This window comes from Corapipo altera, unplaced genomic scaffold (assembly GCF_003945725.1).
Source record: "Corapipo altera isolate COAL_440 unplaced genomic scaffold, ASM394572v1 0, whole genome shotgun sequence".
In the NCBI taxonomy this organism is placed as follows: domain Eukaryota; kingdom Metazoa; phylum Chordata; class Aves; order Passeriformes; family Pipridae; genus Corapipo; species Corapipo altera.
In genome coordinates, this window is record NW_020884872.1 from 83,844,488 (window position 1) to 83,863,264 (window position 18,777).

The 18,777-nt window shown below is 43.6% G+C and overlaps 1 protein-coding gene across 1 annotated transcript in view; it reads right to left on the reverse strand.

Annotated features, from left to right (window-relative positions):
* Positions 1-6,005: 6,005 nt before the first annotated feature.
* PRCP (prolylcarboxypeptidase) overlaps positions 6,006-18,777 on the reverse strand; it is a 41,284-nt gene continuing 28,512 nt past the window's right edge. Inside the window, exon 9 of the mRNA XM_027656128.1 lies at positions 6,006-6,327. Coding sequence (XP_027511929.1) covers positions 6,246-6,327 — 82 coding nt within the window. The 3' untranslated portion in view covers positions 6,006-6,245. The remainder of the gene's footprint in view (positions 6,328-18,777) is intronic.

Sequence of the window (18,777 nt, forward strand, 5' to 3'; positions counted from 1 at the left end):
GGTAATGCACTGGAACAGATTGCTCAAAGAAGCTCAGACTGCCCCAGCCCTGGAAGTGTTCAGGGTCAGGTTGGATGAGATCCTAAACAACCTGGTCTAGTTGAAGGTGTCCCTGCCCATGGCACAGTGTTGAAATTAAATGATCTTTAAGGTCTCTCCCAACCCAAACCATTCTATGATTCTATGATTCTATGTATGATCTCATGGCACACAACAACAGATCCCTCTTCTCACAGGTATTTACCTAAAGGAAAGTTTGCTCTTTGTCTTACAATTATGAGATATTTGCAGCAGAGTCATCTGTAAAAGTGTTGTTCAGCACCATGTACCAGTATCTAAAAAAATTAGTTCATTAAATGGATAAATAAATACATAAAGACAGATTAAATCCTGTTTCTTTCCAAGAATATATTATTTGTTAAGAAAAAAAAAAAAGACAATTGGGAATTTTTAGTTGCTTTCTTTTTAATTGAAAATGCTATCAAACTGTGTCCAGTTTTGTCTGTTGTAAACTGCCCAGTAGAAAATTTTGAGCCATTTTTAATAAGCTTAACTGAACAGACAAATATGATTTTCTGCTTCCAGACTTGCCACCCATTCACTCTAACACTGGGCTGCTCTGAGGAGCCCTCCAAGATCTGGAGCTTGACCAGGAACATGTTTTTGCCATATGTCAAAAATCGACAGGTGTAGGACAGCTGATGTTCCTTATGGAGCTGCCGTGGGGAAATCCAAATCCCAAATGAATTCCATGCTCTTCTGATACCAGCCTAACCTTTATTAACTCTCTATTTTTTTTCACTATTTATTTTTTCCTCTGCTGAGATACGTCTGTAGGGAATTTAATCTTATCAGGAGCAGAAATTGGGCCCAAGACCCCTTTCTTGCAGCAAAAATAACCTTCTCAGTGGTACAGCACAGTCTGGAGGCTGAGATGGCCACTGGTCTGCGAGACTTGGGTACGGCAGAGACCCTGCTCCTGCACAAAGAGCTTCCTTGGCCCAACCTTGGCCACAATATGTTCTCCCATGCAAAGCCCCAGACCCTAAATCCACACAACATGAGTGTCAGTCACCCAGGTCAACCTCTGTGTTTCAAAGGGTTTACTCTCATGCTTAGATTTGGGCATACCTTGTGGAACAATAGACTTTGTTCACAGCAAGAGGGGTTCAAAACCAGTTTGTGGGGCACAGCTACCTTTTAAATGGTATCTATCACGGGATTCATTAAGTGTTTAAATTCTAATATCTTATTTGTCTATAAATTTTCTAGATAAATACATAATAAATCATTGTATACATACATTTATACCCAGAGTGGGAGTATACTGTGTTTAGGAGCATTGCGTACAGCCAATACTCTATATAGACTAAAAATACTGTATATAGACTAAAAATACTGTTAAGAAAAGATCTTTATTTTAAAGCTATCACTAACACAAGTGCTGGATTCTTGGTTACCAGAAATGTTTTCTTAACCAGATGTTTTCAGTCTTTTCTTAACAGAGCCACTCACAGATTGTTCCCTTAATTATTTCATGTTTAGAAATGGTGTCTAGTTAAAAGAGAGAGGGAGACGGAGGGAGAGAGTTGCACAAACTTTCATTATCATGCAAATAGCTCCAGAGGAAAAAGGACAGTGAAAATGATAGCACTGATCTAATTATCTGCAGGCCAATATAGCTAAGTCACTGAAAGAGGCCCACAGAAAAGGCTGCCACAGAAACACAAAAAACAGCCAGAAAACAATAAGGAACTTAGCAACAGTATAAAAACGGACTTCTTTCTGTGCACAAAGACTAGTTTTATGAGCATTTTTCTTGCTTTCAGTTTGCAGAAAAGGTTAGAGCACATTTTAAATTCTATGCCAGGATATTCCCCCCCCCCAGCTCCCAGAGATCTTTTGGTGTGCCGTCATATCACTGCGCACCCGGTGGTGGGAATGTGGCTGCTCCTGCTCAGCCTGTCCGGGCCACTGGGCACACTGGGGGCTGCGGAGTTTGTGTGAGGTGGCCTTTGGCAGCACCAGTCTCCATGGCTTGCATTTCGACCATGAGATTCAAGCTTTGTCCTTTTTGTGGTTAATTCTCCTGTCTTCCTTTTGGTGCTCCCAGGGTGTTCCCAGCTGGAGGATGGAAGGTTTATTTGCTGCCCACCTGTCCTCAGGTGACCTGTGTGAGGGTGTCAGTGCTCCCTCCATGGGGAGCAACAGGAGGAGCCCAGCTATGATGGCCTGAAGGGGCGCTGCCATCCCCACAGCCATAATCCACCTTAGCAAGGACCTCAATAAGGACCACAAGATGCTTCCCACCAGATTGCCAAATACAGACATTGGCAAGCAGTCAAAAAATACCCCAAAGCTACTGATCGTGGTTGTCAAAGAGGACCCTACATGATCTTCTCACCCTCAATCTCTTCTTATTCATGAGAAGAAACAGGTAGCTCCAGAGTAACTTTTCTGCCCTATTTTAGTGATCCTGCTGACCCTGTTTTCCTGCTGAAGAATGAAAGAGAGCCTGTATAATCCACCTAATCAAACTAATCCCAAACAGATCTGAAGAACTCAGGGCACCTGCCAACTTGACCCAACATCCATTGGAGCTACAAGCATCAAACCAGAGCAGGCAGTTGCCCAAAATGTCCTGAAAATGCTTTTTAGAAATTCAGAGATCACAGCACTCCTTTTTGAGGGGAGAAACTCCCATCTAGTAACTGCTTTTGTTCATTGCAGGTTTAAAGTGGACTGGAACCAAAGATGAAAAGGGAAAAAACACAAAGCATCTCTCTCTCCAAAATCTCCAAGTCATCTAATCCCTCCTACTCACATTTTTAGGCTTTACAAGCTTATTAAGATATCAAAATATCCATATTTAGCCTAATGTCAAGAACGTACAGACACTATAACAAATAGTTGCCACATATGTTAAGCTTTGCTCATACGGTTGGATGCTCTAGGAAAATTAAAGTGAGGAAGGTCAATATCTTCCAAACAACTTTCAATTATTTCTTATGGGCTTATGGAAGGGACTTCTAAAAAGGATCTGAATGGGAATACAGAGTAATCATTTAATTTGGATGGGAAGACTCACCAACATCGACAAAATTCAGTCTTCTGGTGGCATTACAAGGAGGAAGAAGAGAAACCACTGGAAAACCCTGAGGAATGAGAGGATTCAGGCTACATCCTGAGACACAGACAGGGAGGGCACTTTGGCAATGATTCAAGCCACTTCTGAGCCTGGGACCCTCACAAACAGCCAGACATGAAGATATGGAAAAACAAACATTGTGCACTCAATTTTACCCAGAGGAGTTTATTTAGACCTGTTTGGAGTACATATGGTGGTATTTTTTGTGCAAGACACCATCTTTGAGCCGTCTCTCTGCAGCCTGGAGCCTTCAGCTCTGATTTCCAGGTGAGGACCACTAGGTCTGGACCACTGCAGATGGCTTAGACACATGATGGCTTAGATGCACTATTTAAAGGTGGATTTTCCTTAGAAGCATATTGGTTCATGGGATGGTAGGGGCTTCTTGGAGGAAGAATTAGAAGGAGAAAGAGAGCAGAAGGACTCAGAGAAAATAATATCAACAGAATTTTGTAGTTTTGGAAGTTTTGGAAGGAATGGGCAGATTCGCTTGAAGAATTCAGTTCTTGAGAAAGATCAGGTGCTTAAAAAGTCATTGTGTTCCCATATCCATCCAGCAAGGGATCCTTGCCCTCCTTCCCAGTCTGTGTCCCAGAGAATAAATAGGATTTATAATGCACATGACTGAAGATCTATGGAAACATGGGTCAGTAGAGGGAATTGGTCTGGGCAGCAGAACCTTGTTAGATTAGAAACACCCTGATGAGCCACAGCCTTAGTCCTTCCTTCTTCTCCTATCTCAAGCCCAGCTCCCACCACTGTCTGTAGCCAGCATCATGTACAGCCCTAGGGTGAACAGCCCAAGGAGATGATAAAAGATAAACCTGTCCTTTTTCAATCTTGACAGGTTCATCGGAACACTGATGGATTCCCCAGTGCCCTTCACTGCATTGCCAAACACTTGTACCAGCTTTTCCTACCTTACAGAGCTCTTTGAAATATAGAATAGGAAATCCCAGAGGAAGAAAGACCAGAAGTCAAGTTGGCATGAAGAGTATGGCAGGCAGCTCATTCTCCAGCGTGGCCATCCAACTGCATAAAGCCTTCCTATATCCAAAGATGCAACACACAACGGCAAGAGAAATAAATCAGATGAAGGAAACTACCATTAATATTAAGATGAAGAAACCAAAGGCAGTCAGCCCATCCACCTAGCTCTCTGGAGTACTCATTACATCCTATTTTGACTTTGTAGTGTCCACAAAACCCATCTATTTCCTAGGAGAGCTTTATCAGCATTTATACCATTATGGGGGAAGCTGTCATGTCTGTGAATAGTCAGTTAAGGTCGGAAAACAGATTTTGGTTGCAAAATTGGCTGTGTCAGATAAATGTTAGTCATGGTGATTATCTGCCAGGGAATGCGAACAGGCTACAAAGTGATAAGAGGAGCTGCTGGCACCAGAGATCCTGTTTAAATTTTTTCCGTGTACATGGAATTTAATTTCTGCCATCTTTTCAAACAATATCTGATTGCTGTGTCAGACGGTCCAGCATAAGAACAATACCCACCAAATTGGTACCCAGTCAAACTCACCTCCTCATTTGCTGCACCTGAGAGAGATGAACTCCTTGTGCACTTTTTGGTCTTCCACATAGCAAGTCTCTCCCCACTTGATCTCTGTTTGTGGTAGTATCTACCCTTCTTCCCTCTCTGTTTTTTTTTTCACTTGCTGCTTCCCAGGCCACTGAGTTGGAAAAAAATACATCATCAAAGAATGATCTGACATTTCAGCTGATCTAAATTCAAAATACGCTCAGTGTTGGCACAGAACACAAACAGAACTTACGGACAGGCCATAGCAGATACTTCATGGACAAACCAGCTTAAGTAGTACTTTGGTTAACAAGGGCCGTGGAAACTAGATTTCATTTTCAATATCTAAACCATACCCTTAACATTTCAGTAAGTGATGGGCTTAATTCCTTTCTGTGTTTTGCAGCTGCAGAATACACATCAATAATAGGCTGTGATAGAGGCCTCACAGTCTGATGCCCCCTGTCCATGATTTCCACCATGACATGAAGGGCTGTGTAGAAAAGTCCAACAATAACCAGCAGGTACTGCTCTTTAGGTCTCTGAGACCAGAGGTGACTTTGTGAGGATTTCCTGGGTAAGGCACCATCAGCATGACATTAAGAGTTGCCTGTCTAGGAACTCTTCCCATCACCAAGAAAAAATATGGCCTTTTTTAAAGCGCCTGGGATACACAGGTCCCTTTCTGAGCACATGGAAGATATGCCTGTGTTGGTAGTCCAGGGAACTGGTTTCCAGCCACTTTGACTTACAGTCTCATATCTGGCTTGTCCTTATCCTTGCCCCAGTTGATCCCACTGGCCCCGGTCCACAGTTACTGGCCAAGGAGGGGATGGTTATGCCTCTATAACATTAGTCACAGTTGGGCACTTGGGGCCACAGAGGCTGCTTGGGATGTTAGGAGCGATGGTATTTGTCTTCCCAAGTCACCATTATGTGTGATGGAGCCCTGCTTTTCTGCAGATGGCAGGCACTTGCCTGCCCATGGGAAGTGGGGAATGGACTCCTTGTTTTGCTCTGTTTGCATGTGCAGCTTTTTCTTCACCTATTAAACTACCTTTATCTCAACCCATGAGTTTTCTCACTTCTACCCTTCCCGTTCTCTTCCCCCTGCTGCTGGGCGTGGGGGAGTGACTGCACGGCTGTGTGGGGCTGAGTTGCTGGCTGAGGTTAAAACACAACAGAATACTAATTTAGGAACACAGTGCAGAAGTTGACTTGTATCCCTGTTATGATGCGGTTACTAAAATTATTAGAGAGGTGCCTGTGCCTGAATTAACCTGCAAACAAGACCATATGCTGAAGTCAATAGTATGGATTTTTATTTAACAGTAAATGTGAGGAAGAGAGAGACAGAAACAAATAAAAAGAGTCAGGGGGGGAGAGGAAGAGAGTGACAGACAGATTAAGTAGGAAAAATATCACCACTCTATGGATTCTGATGGCGTCCTGTTGATCTTCTTCTTGTGGTTTTCTCAGTGGTCTTGTTGAAGTGATGGTTGCAGTCTTGAGCTCTCAAGGGAAGTTCAGGGTGGTGAGGGAAGGTCCCTTTATCTTATCTCAAGTTCTCATCACAGTCCAAATTACTAGGAATATCCAGGGAGGGGTGGGCTTGAAAGAAATAGGAAAACAGCCTCCCCAGCTTAAAAAGAAATAGTCAAAATGTTTATTTTGAGAACACTTGGTAAGAACAATCTCATTTAGAAGTTTCAGCCAGCTTTTGGTAACAAGCTGCTCTAAGAGTAGTGCCATCTTCCTGGGTCCATCCCTGTGGCAGTCACATGGGCACATCATTCATGCTGCCTTTCTTCCTCCTTGACATGCAGCTCTGCAGAACATCACTGCAATGGTCAGGGAGAGCCGCTCATGCTGCCTCCCTCCACTGGCCACTGCTTTACGGGTCAGGGTTATCATGGAATCATAGAATCATGGAATAGTTTGGGTTGGAAGAGACTATTAAAGGCCATCTAGTCCAATCCCCCTGCAATGAGCAGGGACATCTTCAACTAGAGTAGACTGCTCAGAGCCCTGTCCAACTTGGCCTTGAACGTTTCCGGGGTTGGGGCATCCACCACCTCTCTGGACAACCTGTGCCGGTGTCTCTATACCCTCATTGTAAAAATCTTTTTTCTTACATCTAATCTAAATGGACACTCCTTCAGTCCATCCTGGCTGCATGCTCTGTGCATCTGTGTGCACGTGTAAATTCCCATGCTAAGCAAGGGACTTTCTGTCAAGGAAAGATGTGTACACCTCACAACTTGCTGCTCTCACTATCCTCTTTTTCTTCCACAAAAAAACTTGCCCAAAAGCAGTTGTGTAAAGATGTAATCAGCTAATTACTTTCAACTGGGATAACCTGGAGGGAGAAAGGCTGGAGAACTGGTAAGGTAGGACTCCTACCCATCTTGAGGACACAGCCAACTCAGGGAGCTCAAAGCCATGAGCACATTTTCAGGATCTAAAGATTTCCAGACCACCGTTACCTAAGGATTACCTAAATTGCTAAAATCCTGTCCTTCACTCTGGATTTAAGCCTACTGTGACCATGGTGGGAACAGAGACTCTGTGACAGCACCAAGCCACAGGTCCCAGCCCCGGAGTAGGCCTATGCATGCAGCAGGACATCACTTATGTCACCCTCCCAGGCTCTCAGGGCTGTTTCTTCAGGAGACATTTATTGACTCGCCTAAACCCAAAACAACAATGTCCGTCATCATTCCTCTTCCCAGCTCGCCCCCCCCCTTCTGGAGTAAGGAAAAGTGTCGAATAATCCTCCTCCTTTCGGTGTGTGGTCTGGTTTTCTGTGTCGTCATGCAGACAGTACAGAGACAGGGGGTCAGGCGGGTCATCAGAATGCTAATAAGAAATCTGATTGATGAGCCGGTGCCTCGGGGATGAATGGGATACTTAATTAATGACTTTTGCTCTGTTTAAGAAAAAGTTTCCCTTAACTTACATCCCTCCTTTTCTTAAAAAAAAAAAAAGGAAAAAAAAAGAAAAAAAAAAAGAAAAAGCCCTCTATAATCCTAAGTTTTCCAAACAACATAAAGGGAACTTCAAAGACAGACGTGGTCAGTTTTTATGTGTTGAGTTGGTTCAGTGATTCTTTCTTTTCTTTGTTTACAAGGGCAGCCAGGCTTGATTCCAAGGCTGAAAAATAAAAGGCCACATTGTTCAACCAGATTCTGGATTTTTACAAGAAATTTCCTCCTTCCCAGTAGGGCAATTAACTGCTTCACTTCTGGGTCTGCCAGTACCAAAATGCACCGCCAGGCCTGTGAAACTCAGCAGCAGTCGGTTCCTGCCAAAACACTGCTCTGCTTTGGAAACAAGATGTACTGTGGAGATGCTATTGTCCCATTAAATCTAACCAGCAATCCAGGACTGGGTTGTTTCGGGGTATTTTTACAAGAAAATAAAAGCCCCTCGAGAAAAATACCTGGTAGGCACTTAGCTTAGGAACACTGGACTGTGTATTCAGGGCAATTCCAACAGGATTTCAAACCAGCAATTAGCGATGTGAAAACAGCAACAGTTTCAAATGATCTCTTCCGGATTGATTTGGAAGGTTATTTCATGCTAAATGAATAGCAGCAGGAAAGAAGATGAAAAGGGAAGAAGGAAACCCACACAAATGAATTTTTTCCCTCTGAGGGTTTTTTTTAGGAACAGGCTCAGCTGCAACATTGAGTGCAGAACAGGCTGCTCAGTATCAGTGATGGGCAGATGGGAGATGGCAACAAAGAAATGCAGGGGGAGGTATTGGTTGTATTGGGTCCCCCGTGTTTCTCGCCCAAATTCAGTCACCCCCGGCAGACAGCTCTTGGTTATCTCATGGGCCCCAACACCACAGCACAGAGCCAGGCCCACAGGCTCAGCAGATTCACGGGACTTTGAGCCCCTTGGTGGACCCAAGCAGGGAAGGAAGCTGCATCCTTAGCCCCACATGGACTTCACCAGCCCTTCTCTGGGGTTTAAGAGTGTCCTAAATGTTAAGCCCATTGCAAGCCCATTTTGGTGGGCGAGAGCTGCTCATGTACTAGAAGTCGGAGTATTTAAGTGCTTGGTTGATCTGAAGCTCATGGGAGGAAGGGAAGGATCCTGCCCAAGTCTGTGGCTGCCCCTGGCGGTGGTGCTTAACCCAGAATCACAGGACTATCAGGCTGCCTTTTGTTGGATTGTTGGAGCTGAATTTTGATGCTGTCTCATTTTTAACTTTTCCTTGTAGTAATCCTGTGTGCATTTGACATAACCTGTATATATGTTCAGCTGTAGCTTTAAATACAATTAAAAATAATGTTCTTTAAAAAAGGCAAGAGACTGAGGGCTTAAAGAATTGGCATTAGACTGAAAATTGGGCACATAATAAAATGTGCCAAATGGGAAAGAAATGGCAGGCATGGATTTAACCTGGCAGCCTAGTTTACTGAATATTCATTCTTTTTAAAAAATTGTGCATGAATTTTCTAAGTGAGTAGACACCTGCTTTGGCCTGAGGGTTTAGAGCACTGGTTATTCTCACCAGCCTCACTAGTTAAAAATCCCCCTTGTTCAAATCCCACTTATGGGGTTTAGGAGTCACTCATTTAGGTATTTTATTATCTAAAGATCACTGACTTATTTATTTTAAGTGATGGGAAAGTTCACAGTCCTTCCTCCCTCTGATCAGACATAATGTCCATGAGATTTTGACCAAGAGATCAACTGTGCAGAGAGGCAACAAAGCAGGAACATTTGGGCCCAAATGTTCTTCTTTGGAACTGATGCGACCACCCGACCATTAACTTTAGGGAATTTGTGTGAGTCCTGGTTTATTTTTAGCCCTTCAGATCTTTTTGCACAAGAGTTAACAAAGACACAAGTTGGGCAACAGGAGGAAGAGGAATAGGAGGGCAGAGATGTGGGAATGGAGCAGGTCTCTGACCCTCCCAGGGACCTCCCTTTGGACACACTGGCTAAAGGAAGGGAAGGAAAAGAAAGAGTGAGAAAAGACCTGCCAAACCACGCTGGCCAGACAGGAAAAAAAAAAAAACCAAAACAACAAACCAAGGGCCCAGAGCTGATTTGCATTTGTATCGGGCACTTGGGGAATACAGATAAAACACTCTTTATTTTTCAGGGGAATTCAGGGAATATCAGTAGCAACATCCGTGCATGAGGACAAAAGGGGAAATAGAAGTATTTTGGTAATCCTGTTCTTAGGCAGCAACAGTGATAACATCAGAATAACACATCTCTCAACTTTTTTCCTGAATCTCTTCAGGAAAAGCAGCACTGGCACAAAATTACAGTAACTTCTGGCAGTGGCGCACTTCGGAGAAGTCAAGGAGGGAGATTAGACAGGGAGTGGAGGTCACTAGCAATTTATTGCTAAACTGTGAACAAAAGGAAGGGCCCAAAGTCCAAAATTAATATCAGAGTGCCCTCATACTTCCTGTCATCAATGCTTGCAGTGCTCTGTGGTCCCCCTGCCTGCCTGCTGGGCACTGGCAGCATAAAAGCAAAGCAAAACTGAAAATTAAAGAAGAGCACTGGTCAAACATTGAAAAAGGCTACAAGAAAAAGAGTGATTTGTGGCCAGTGAAACAAGTTGTATGACTGAGCTGCTGCTTAAACATCAGACTGTGCCTGCTCACCATGGGTGTAGGGCACACTCATCCTAGTCCTCTCTGATTTCCAGTCAGAAATCCCATTTACATGTGTTTCCATAGATCGGATCGGTTGGGTTGGAAGGGACATTTAAAGAGCACCTAGTCCATTCCCCCTTGCCATGAACACAAGCATCTTTCTCTAGATCAGGTTGCTCAAAGCCCCACCCAACCAGACCTTGAACACTTCTAGGGATGAGGCTTCTACACAGCCATAGGACTGTCCATCCCTGCATTGCCCAAATCATAAAATGCCTACCTGCTGGGCTTCTCTCAGCGTGGTAGCTTTGCAGGTTCAGGGACACCTCTCCTGGGCAGATGGACATCAATCAGCTGCTGAACCTCTGCTTAATTCTGATTTAGTTAAACAGATATCTGGATTTTACTGAAGCTATGAAAAAGCAGTGAATTGGCCACAGCTGTGACAGCTCTATTACTGTGTTACAGGAACAGCCCTGGGGCTAAATATCTTCTGCTATAGGCCAACATCTGCTATTTATCCCTGAAATAATGGCCAGGAAACCTTCCCTGATGCTTTAAATGCCCTTGAGAAACATTTACCCCCATGTTTAAATAAACTATGATCTCCTCTGCGTGAGGAAGGATCAAAACCAGAGGGGCTTTGCTTATTTGTTAGCAGTGTGTACCAGATCAAAGCAATGTTACAAGTAGCCCTCCACTGTCACTTCTCAGCTGTGAAACAACTCACAGGTTACTTCAGGCTTGATTCCCCTCAGGCTTTGCCTATATAATTCCTTATTGCACCTTTGCAGCCACCTTAAGACCTCATAGAGCTTCAGCTGAGAGAGGAAGGGTCACAAAACCCAAAGTGGTGCTGTAAAATGATTTAAAATTGCAGCTGTGCCAATGCTACCCTGTCAACACTTGCATTTCCTGACACCCATGTGCCAGGATCCGTAAACATCGCAGAAGATGCTGTCTTCTACACCCACTCTCAGATTTTATATGCATCCTTTTTATCCAGGAATTTTCCATTCACAAAAAGACATTTCTGCTTCCATTTCTTGATGTTCTGGAGGATGGGGGTTGGGAGGGGAAGGGAGAAACCGAGATAGCAGAGGTCGAGCCCCTGGCTTACTCCGCTGATCAAATCCTGGGCTGTGGCATTACCTTCCCTTTCAGCTGACCCAGTTCGAGCGCTGTGACTGCCTATTCCCACGCCACGTCAAAGGGAAGGTTTACATTGTTCAATGGATATTAATTTAAATTATTCTGGGGGTGCTTGGAAACCACCTCCTCCCCCCTTCCCCTTCAGTCTCCATGGGGACTATCACAGAGGCTCGGAGATATAAATGAGCAGCCACTGACACACTGATCTTCCTCTCCTTCTGTTGCAAACTGCCATCAGCGATTTCCACTGTCACAGGGGAGACATTCATATTTTGCTGAATGACCTGCTAGAACAAGATAGACAGATCAATTTTTTTTTTTTACTTGTTAGGTACATTATCCTATTAATACCACTTTCCATTTGTTCCTTAGGTTCACACGCTTGTGTTGTAGTTCTTTTCTTCACACCAACATCCTGCTGCTTGTTGATGGTATTAATAACACCCACGGCAGGAGGCTGTGCCCCCCGGGGTCTGGGCTATCAGAATAATTATTGAATGACATTAGGGTTGTTCTGTAAATTACTTTGTGACCCAGGAATTCAGCAGGTTACCGCTATAACTCAGGCTCTCGCAGTTGATTGCACTCACCTCCCGCTGCCCTGACATTTATTAGTCTAGTTTGCCTAGTAAGCACTGACTTCATCTGTTGGGAGGAAAGTTGGGAGCCTCTGCTATCCTCCAGCATGACCTGGGAGGGCCTGGCCCTTTTTAATGGCCTCATTTGTGGTGATTGAGCCTTGGGTACTGGTCTCCATAAGGAAATTATATCCTTCGCTTCCTCTCCTGTCCTCTCTGGCACACACTGAAATGTTATAGGGCAGCTGGAGAGCCCAGTTTGTGAGGCTGGACAAATCTGCAGGCTGCAAGGGGGGAGAAGAAGTTAATTCCTTTCCTTCTGGAGGAGGAACACGATTTTTCCCCATGCATGCTCACACATATATGCATATTTCATGGGGAGGAACCTACCATTCTCCCCTCGGACCAAAGGAATGGGACTCACATCACCAGAGCCTGCCTCAGCCAAGGAGCTAAGGGCAGACAGTGGATCTGTGAGATGTTTGGAGGAACATCAAGGGGCTTTAGACACTGCAAGAAGTTGGGTTGCTTCCTATCAGATTGATGCACGTGCAGATGTGGAAACAGAACTCTGGGTGCTGAGGGAAGCCCAGTGTTGGAAATAGTGACACACTGAACTGTGCCTGCCATCACTCCTGATGGCTCCTCAGCATCTGCCCAGATGTACTGGATAGCTTCCCTGGGAATGCTGAGCACCACTTAAGATTAGGGCAACAATATCACATTAAAAAGTTTATAATTCCTCTTGAAGAAAAACAGTCAAGACCTCTTTCGTCTCATTCTGGTCCAAAACTCCTACTTACTAAATGCTTATGTAATACCTGTGATGAAACACTGGAGATCTGGTGCATAGTTCTCTCAGATTCGTTTGATCCTATGAACCACCCTCCAAAAGAAATCCCTTGCTCTTTGTATGGAGGCAGCCCAGACCATTCCTCTTCCTCATCCCAGTTGCTTGGACAGTGATTAACTGTTAGACCTGTCCCATAGTTTCTTTCGGAAATTACTGGGTTCTGTTTTCATTGCAGCAAGGAAGCTGTGGGGACTGAGCATCACTTCTAAAGCTCAGAGCAGCATATGTGTTTCCTCCCTTGTCCTGGCAGCTGCTCTGAGCTCAAATGCAGAATCCATGGCAAAATTGATATGGGGATGCAGACAGCAAGAAGGTGGTCAGGAAAGATGTCAACCTTTCAATGCTGCAAAAACTTAAGAGAACAAGTGCTTTCAAAAACTAGTCGAAGCATGTCTTCTATAACAGAGACAAAAGAAAAGCTACGTTGTTCTCAGGTTTCTTAGTCTTGCAGATGATGCCAAGTTAAAGGGAAGTATTGATACATTCAAGAAAGGATGGCCATTCAGACAGATGGGCTGAAAGAAAGAGACAAGAACCTCATGAAATTCAATGAGAGCACGCACAAAGTCTTGTCCCTTTGGAAATGAAGGACTCATTATGGTGTCAGGCTGGGCACTGGCAACCTGTGGAGCAGCTCTGTGGAAAAGGTGTTGGGGGTCCTGTTGCACATCAAACTGGGCATGAGCCAGCTGTGTGTCCTGGCAGCAAAGACCAAGAGCCTTCTGGGCCATACGAAGAGGAGCAGAGCAAGGAGATCCACTGAATGGATCATCTCCCTCTAACTGGTGCTTGGTGGCCAAAACTCAAACACCACAGCCAGTCTGGGGCCTCCCAGTAGAAGCTGTTGATGAACTGGAGCAAGTTCAGTGGAGGACCACTGAGATGGCTGGGTCTAGAACACTTGACACGTGAGGAGAGGATGAGGGGACCTAGACTCATTCAGCCTGGAAAAGGAACAGCTTTAGGGACACCTAACAGAAGCCTCCAGTGCCTACAGGGCTGATTGAGAAGACATAAAGGACTCCTCATAATGGTGGATGGTGGGAGGATAGAAACACATGTAAACTTAAACAAGGGGTTCAGAACTAGATGCAAAACCTTTCCATCACGTGGACAGATGAGCAAGATGCTCAGAGAGGCTGTGCAGACTCCAGCCTTGGAGATTTTCTGGACCCAAATGGATAAATCACTGAGCATCTTGGTCTGACCCTGTAACTGACCCTGCCTTGAGCAGGAGGGTGGACCAGAGACCTACTGAGGTCGCTTCAACCTGAACTATGATTACTGATTGTACAGCAATGTGCTGGGGAGATGTCAAGGCCTGATTTGTACAAATTGCTTTTCCCTCCTTCCAAAAACTCAGTTTGATACAATCTGGGACCAGTTTTCAGATTGTGCACTAAGTTTCTGAATACATTCTTCCCACAGCAGAGAACCCAATGCCAACTCGACAGCTGAGGTAGCCAGAGAAGCACCTAGAACTATAGCCAAGTGCCTGTCTCTGTGAAGAAGACACACTGATGTTGAGGTACCTCTTTTCCCTGTGTTGTTCTACTGGGTGGTTTGAGGAGACAGTGTGTTTAATTCCAACTGGGAAGGCAATAGCTCCACATAATTTTCCTCCTGATGTGCTGTTTTGAGGATGCTGAGATAACAAATAACAAAATGCAACTTATTTGTCTCTGCTATAAAGCCGAGTCCATGTGCTAAAGAGTCTCAGAGCCACCTCTTGCTTTGTTAAACTCTTCAGCAAGGTGGAGGGGTTCCACCTATCTTGCCAACTGTTGCTGACAACAGGATTTCCTAATGTTTCTAAGAACTGTGCATCCACATGGACATGCAGAAATCAAAGATTCACAAGCACAGACCTACAAACAGCACAGGTACCAGCTGGGGTCAAGCTGTGTCTGCATCCCACAGCACCACCCCTTGGTGCTCTCCTCCTCGTCCAAGCACAGCTGTGTTCACACCTGCTCAAGTATCACTCTGCAATAACTTGTCAACAGATCTAAACCTTTCCAAGGGCTTAATATGGAAAACAGGACCTTTGGAGAATTTCCTAAAGCCATGGATCCACATGGGAAGGACTGCTCACACAAAGCACAAAACCAGACAGGGTCTTGTCATCCAAGTAACTGTGGGCAACTTCACTGCATGCTCAGAAAGGAGAAAGAGTTGCTGTATTTCATGTTGCAGGGAATGTGGTTTTGCAGGAGGGCAAAAAGGAGGACCCTCTATTCAGGTGGCAGTCAAAGGGAGCAGAGAGTGCTCAGCCGCCTGTCGGAATTGGCCCTGTATTGGTTACACCCCCAGCTATTTGAGGTAAAACTTGGCCTCTCAAAGCTCTCTGCCTCTCTCCTGCGCCTTTGTATTCTCTAGAAGGTGAAGCGTAAGGGTATAAAAAGCTGCAAACAAGTTCCTACCTCTGGAGACCAGGCATTTACTCTAAGAAAGAAAGACCAATTGCTTCCCAGAGCATTGTCCACCCACATTAGAGAAAGGATTAAGCAGATACATTCAGCTATTCTAACAGATTTTCTTTAAACCTTGAATACGCCTCTCACACTTGGTAAGATAATCACATTAGTTTTGTCATTAAAAGATCCCTTTTATAGAAAGTACCTAAACCGCTTAAACCACCCAGAGAGGTCGCATACATTAGAAAACAACAAGACAAACGGAAGGGATTTGCTATTCCCAGTCTCAGTGTTTCGCTGCCCCTACTTTCTAAACTGGGGGATGGAACGAAAAGATTTTGCAAATCACCAGTGGAGGGAAAAGTCCCGGAGAGCTGGGCAGCCCCCACCCGCCCTGGGGAGCCCTCACTCCCCACTGAGGAAACACTTGGGCATAGCCGTGAGGACTATGGAAAATATATTTTTCCATATGGGGAGGCCCACAGGTTACACCTGAAGCACCCCTGGTCTGAATATCTGGCACCCAAAACCCAACTGATAAGCTACAGCTGATGTAACTTATTACTGCCTTGGAGGGCACAACTATAAGGTGATCCATGCTAAAGGAGCACATTCTCCCTCTTCCCTGCTGTGGGCATTGCTCTCTCTGCATCACACCCCAGGACTACAGGGGCCACCATCACAGGGCTGCAGAGAGGACAAAGCAGGTCCCCAACTCAGCAATGCCCAGGGTAGCAATGAAATTAGCTTTCAGCAATCTAACTAATGTTGTAAAGCAATTTCTTCATTGGACCTGTATTATTGAAAGGATACAGAGAAGGAAACTGCCCTAAAGCATGTAGATCAAATAGTTTCAGATTTGCTGGTAAAATAAGTTGGGCTGGGAGGACAGAAAAAAAAAAAAAAAAAAGAAAGGCTGACTTAGGGCTGCAACACTGATGTTCGTGCAGCTGGAAGCAGTCCTGTGAAATCGAGGAATCAAAACAATACAGGAGCACAAGTCTACTCAGGCCAGTAAAAGCTGCAATGCTCAGCACCTTTACATGATAAAACCAGAATTTTTTAACAACAAAAGGGGAAAATTGAAAAGCACTTAAGCACTGTGAATTTACCCCAGATATCATCTTTGGTTCATATCTTTTGCCATTGTTTCACTGCTCAGGTAACACAAGGTAACACATTTTCTGCTAACCTGCACTGCCAAAACAGACCATTTTAGTTTTTTTTAACAGAGACAGTCTTAAAAAAGCTGGATTTGCAAAGTCATTTTTGTAAGACCAAGGTTGGTCTAAAAACAGACAAAGAGGTTAGATTATTAAAAATCCAAAAAAACCCTAGAGGCTGCAATACTAACACCCAGTAATATGCTAAACATCAACACCAGTGGCACTATCACAGCAAACGACAGAGACAGAAGTGGAATGGAATTCAAACAAACTCTCCAAAGGTTCATTTATATATTGCTCCTATGGAGTAAAAATCATATATGCATGGTTTCAACTCCAGAATTATTTCTATTTTAGGGAGCAGCAGCCTGTTTCAGGAAGATGAGACAAACGTGTTACTTGCTCAGCACCTGTCATCCTGCCTGCCACTCCTGATTTCCGTAACTAGTTTTCCTCCCGCTCCAACTGAGTCAAGTGCAAAGAAGACAATGTCACTTGCGGAACTCTGAATCTGCCAAAGGATAAAAATCCATGTCTTTGCAAAACAAAATCCAGTTCCAGATACTCCACATTCCATTATTCTAACGCATTTTTATCAACACAAACTGCAGGTTCACCAGTAAGATTCATGCTTGGGGAAAAGCATTCATTCTTTTTCCTTCTGCATTTTCCCCAGTGAGTGGGAAACATACAGTTTTAAATTCCAACAATTTCTGACTTACATAAGCCTGAGATGAAGTATGGTCCATCATCATATGACTGGAAAGATAAATCAACCATTTGCCATGGCCCAACCTGTTCTTACCTGTACGAAACACACAGGAGAGCCAACATTTAGCTGAAGTAGCCAAACCACAAACCTTGGTAGCATTCAGGGATGTGTACATGGATTTTAAGATGAAGTCTGAATGTTTGAGATAAATAAGACCTAAAGTTCCAGCTACTCAGTTTGATGGGAAAAAAAGTAAAAAGTAGGATCAATTAAAAATAACATAAAAACAAGTCACCTAATTTATAAGCTGGTCCAAGCAGTAAGAACCTGATCCAAAGGCACCTAAATCAATCTTACAGACAGAAACTGAATGGAATAGTAAGATTATTTTAAAAAACACAAATAAACAAAAAACCCATAACCTATTTTTTGTTTTAAATGTCATTTCACACAACCAAAAGTTGAAAAATTGCATGTTGTTTTAAATGTTACTGAAGGTAACTTTTTTGGCTTATGAAAGGAGTGAAAAGAGAAAGAAGAGAGGAATGAAATTCTAAATTACTTATGCTGCTTGAAACTAAAAAGTGCTTTCCAAAAAACAAAGCAGCAGCTATTTCCTGAGACGGTAAGTTCACTAGCAGGGAAGAGAGAAGACACAAGCTGATTAACAATATAGAGTTAATTTGTTCACAGCCCAGTGCATGAATATCCCCATGTCTTTATCCATATAACATGAAAATGCTTATCCCAAAATTTGCACTTGGAGTAGCACTCTGAGCAATTCATGGGAACAGTTGGACCAGGCTCTTGCTTGCTCAATTAAATAATTTCTGATCCCCAAATTTATATTTACTTTTACCAGTTTCATTCCTTGGCTTGCAGTAAACCAGGACATCAATTAACATGTCAGAAGATACAATAGTATTTCTACAAACTTCACTGTAATGTACCTAATTAAAAAACTAATAATTTTTATTAGTTTCAAAAAAGATCAAGGACATCATGTTACTATAAAGTCCATGAGTGGGAGAATATTTGATGTAAAAACTGGAACTATTGGAAAAGTAATCACCAACAGCTTTCAGGCAAATCCTACATAGTTCTTCCTTCACCCCTGTGCTTCTTCTCTGGTCTTGTTCTCTATAGTTTTTCTAAGTAATTACCTTGCTCAAAAGCATGAGAGGTTCAGATTGCAGAGTCTGAACATAAATTACATGTTTAACACAAGACAAGGAAAAAGATGTTGTGTTGAAAAGAAGATACACAGGAGTGTTTGAAAAGATAAAAATTCAGTGTTGGGTTCGCTTTGTTCACAGAGGATAGGAGGAGACTGGAAACAGAAAAGGCCACCTGGTGTCTTAGGAAAATACTCAACTATCAGGCATATCATCAAAGCTGAGAAAACTTTTCAACAGAAATGGAATTTTAAGAGTTTGGGGACACGAAGCCTAGCCTGAGTCGTTCTAAAATGGAGTTGTCCTTTAAACCGCAAAGAATCCTTTCTGAAGAAGGGCTGCAGTGTGAATGAAGCCAAAGCTGGAAAATGAGGGGACTGCCCCAGCCATTTATTAATGTCAAATATGC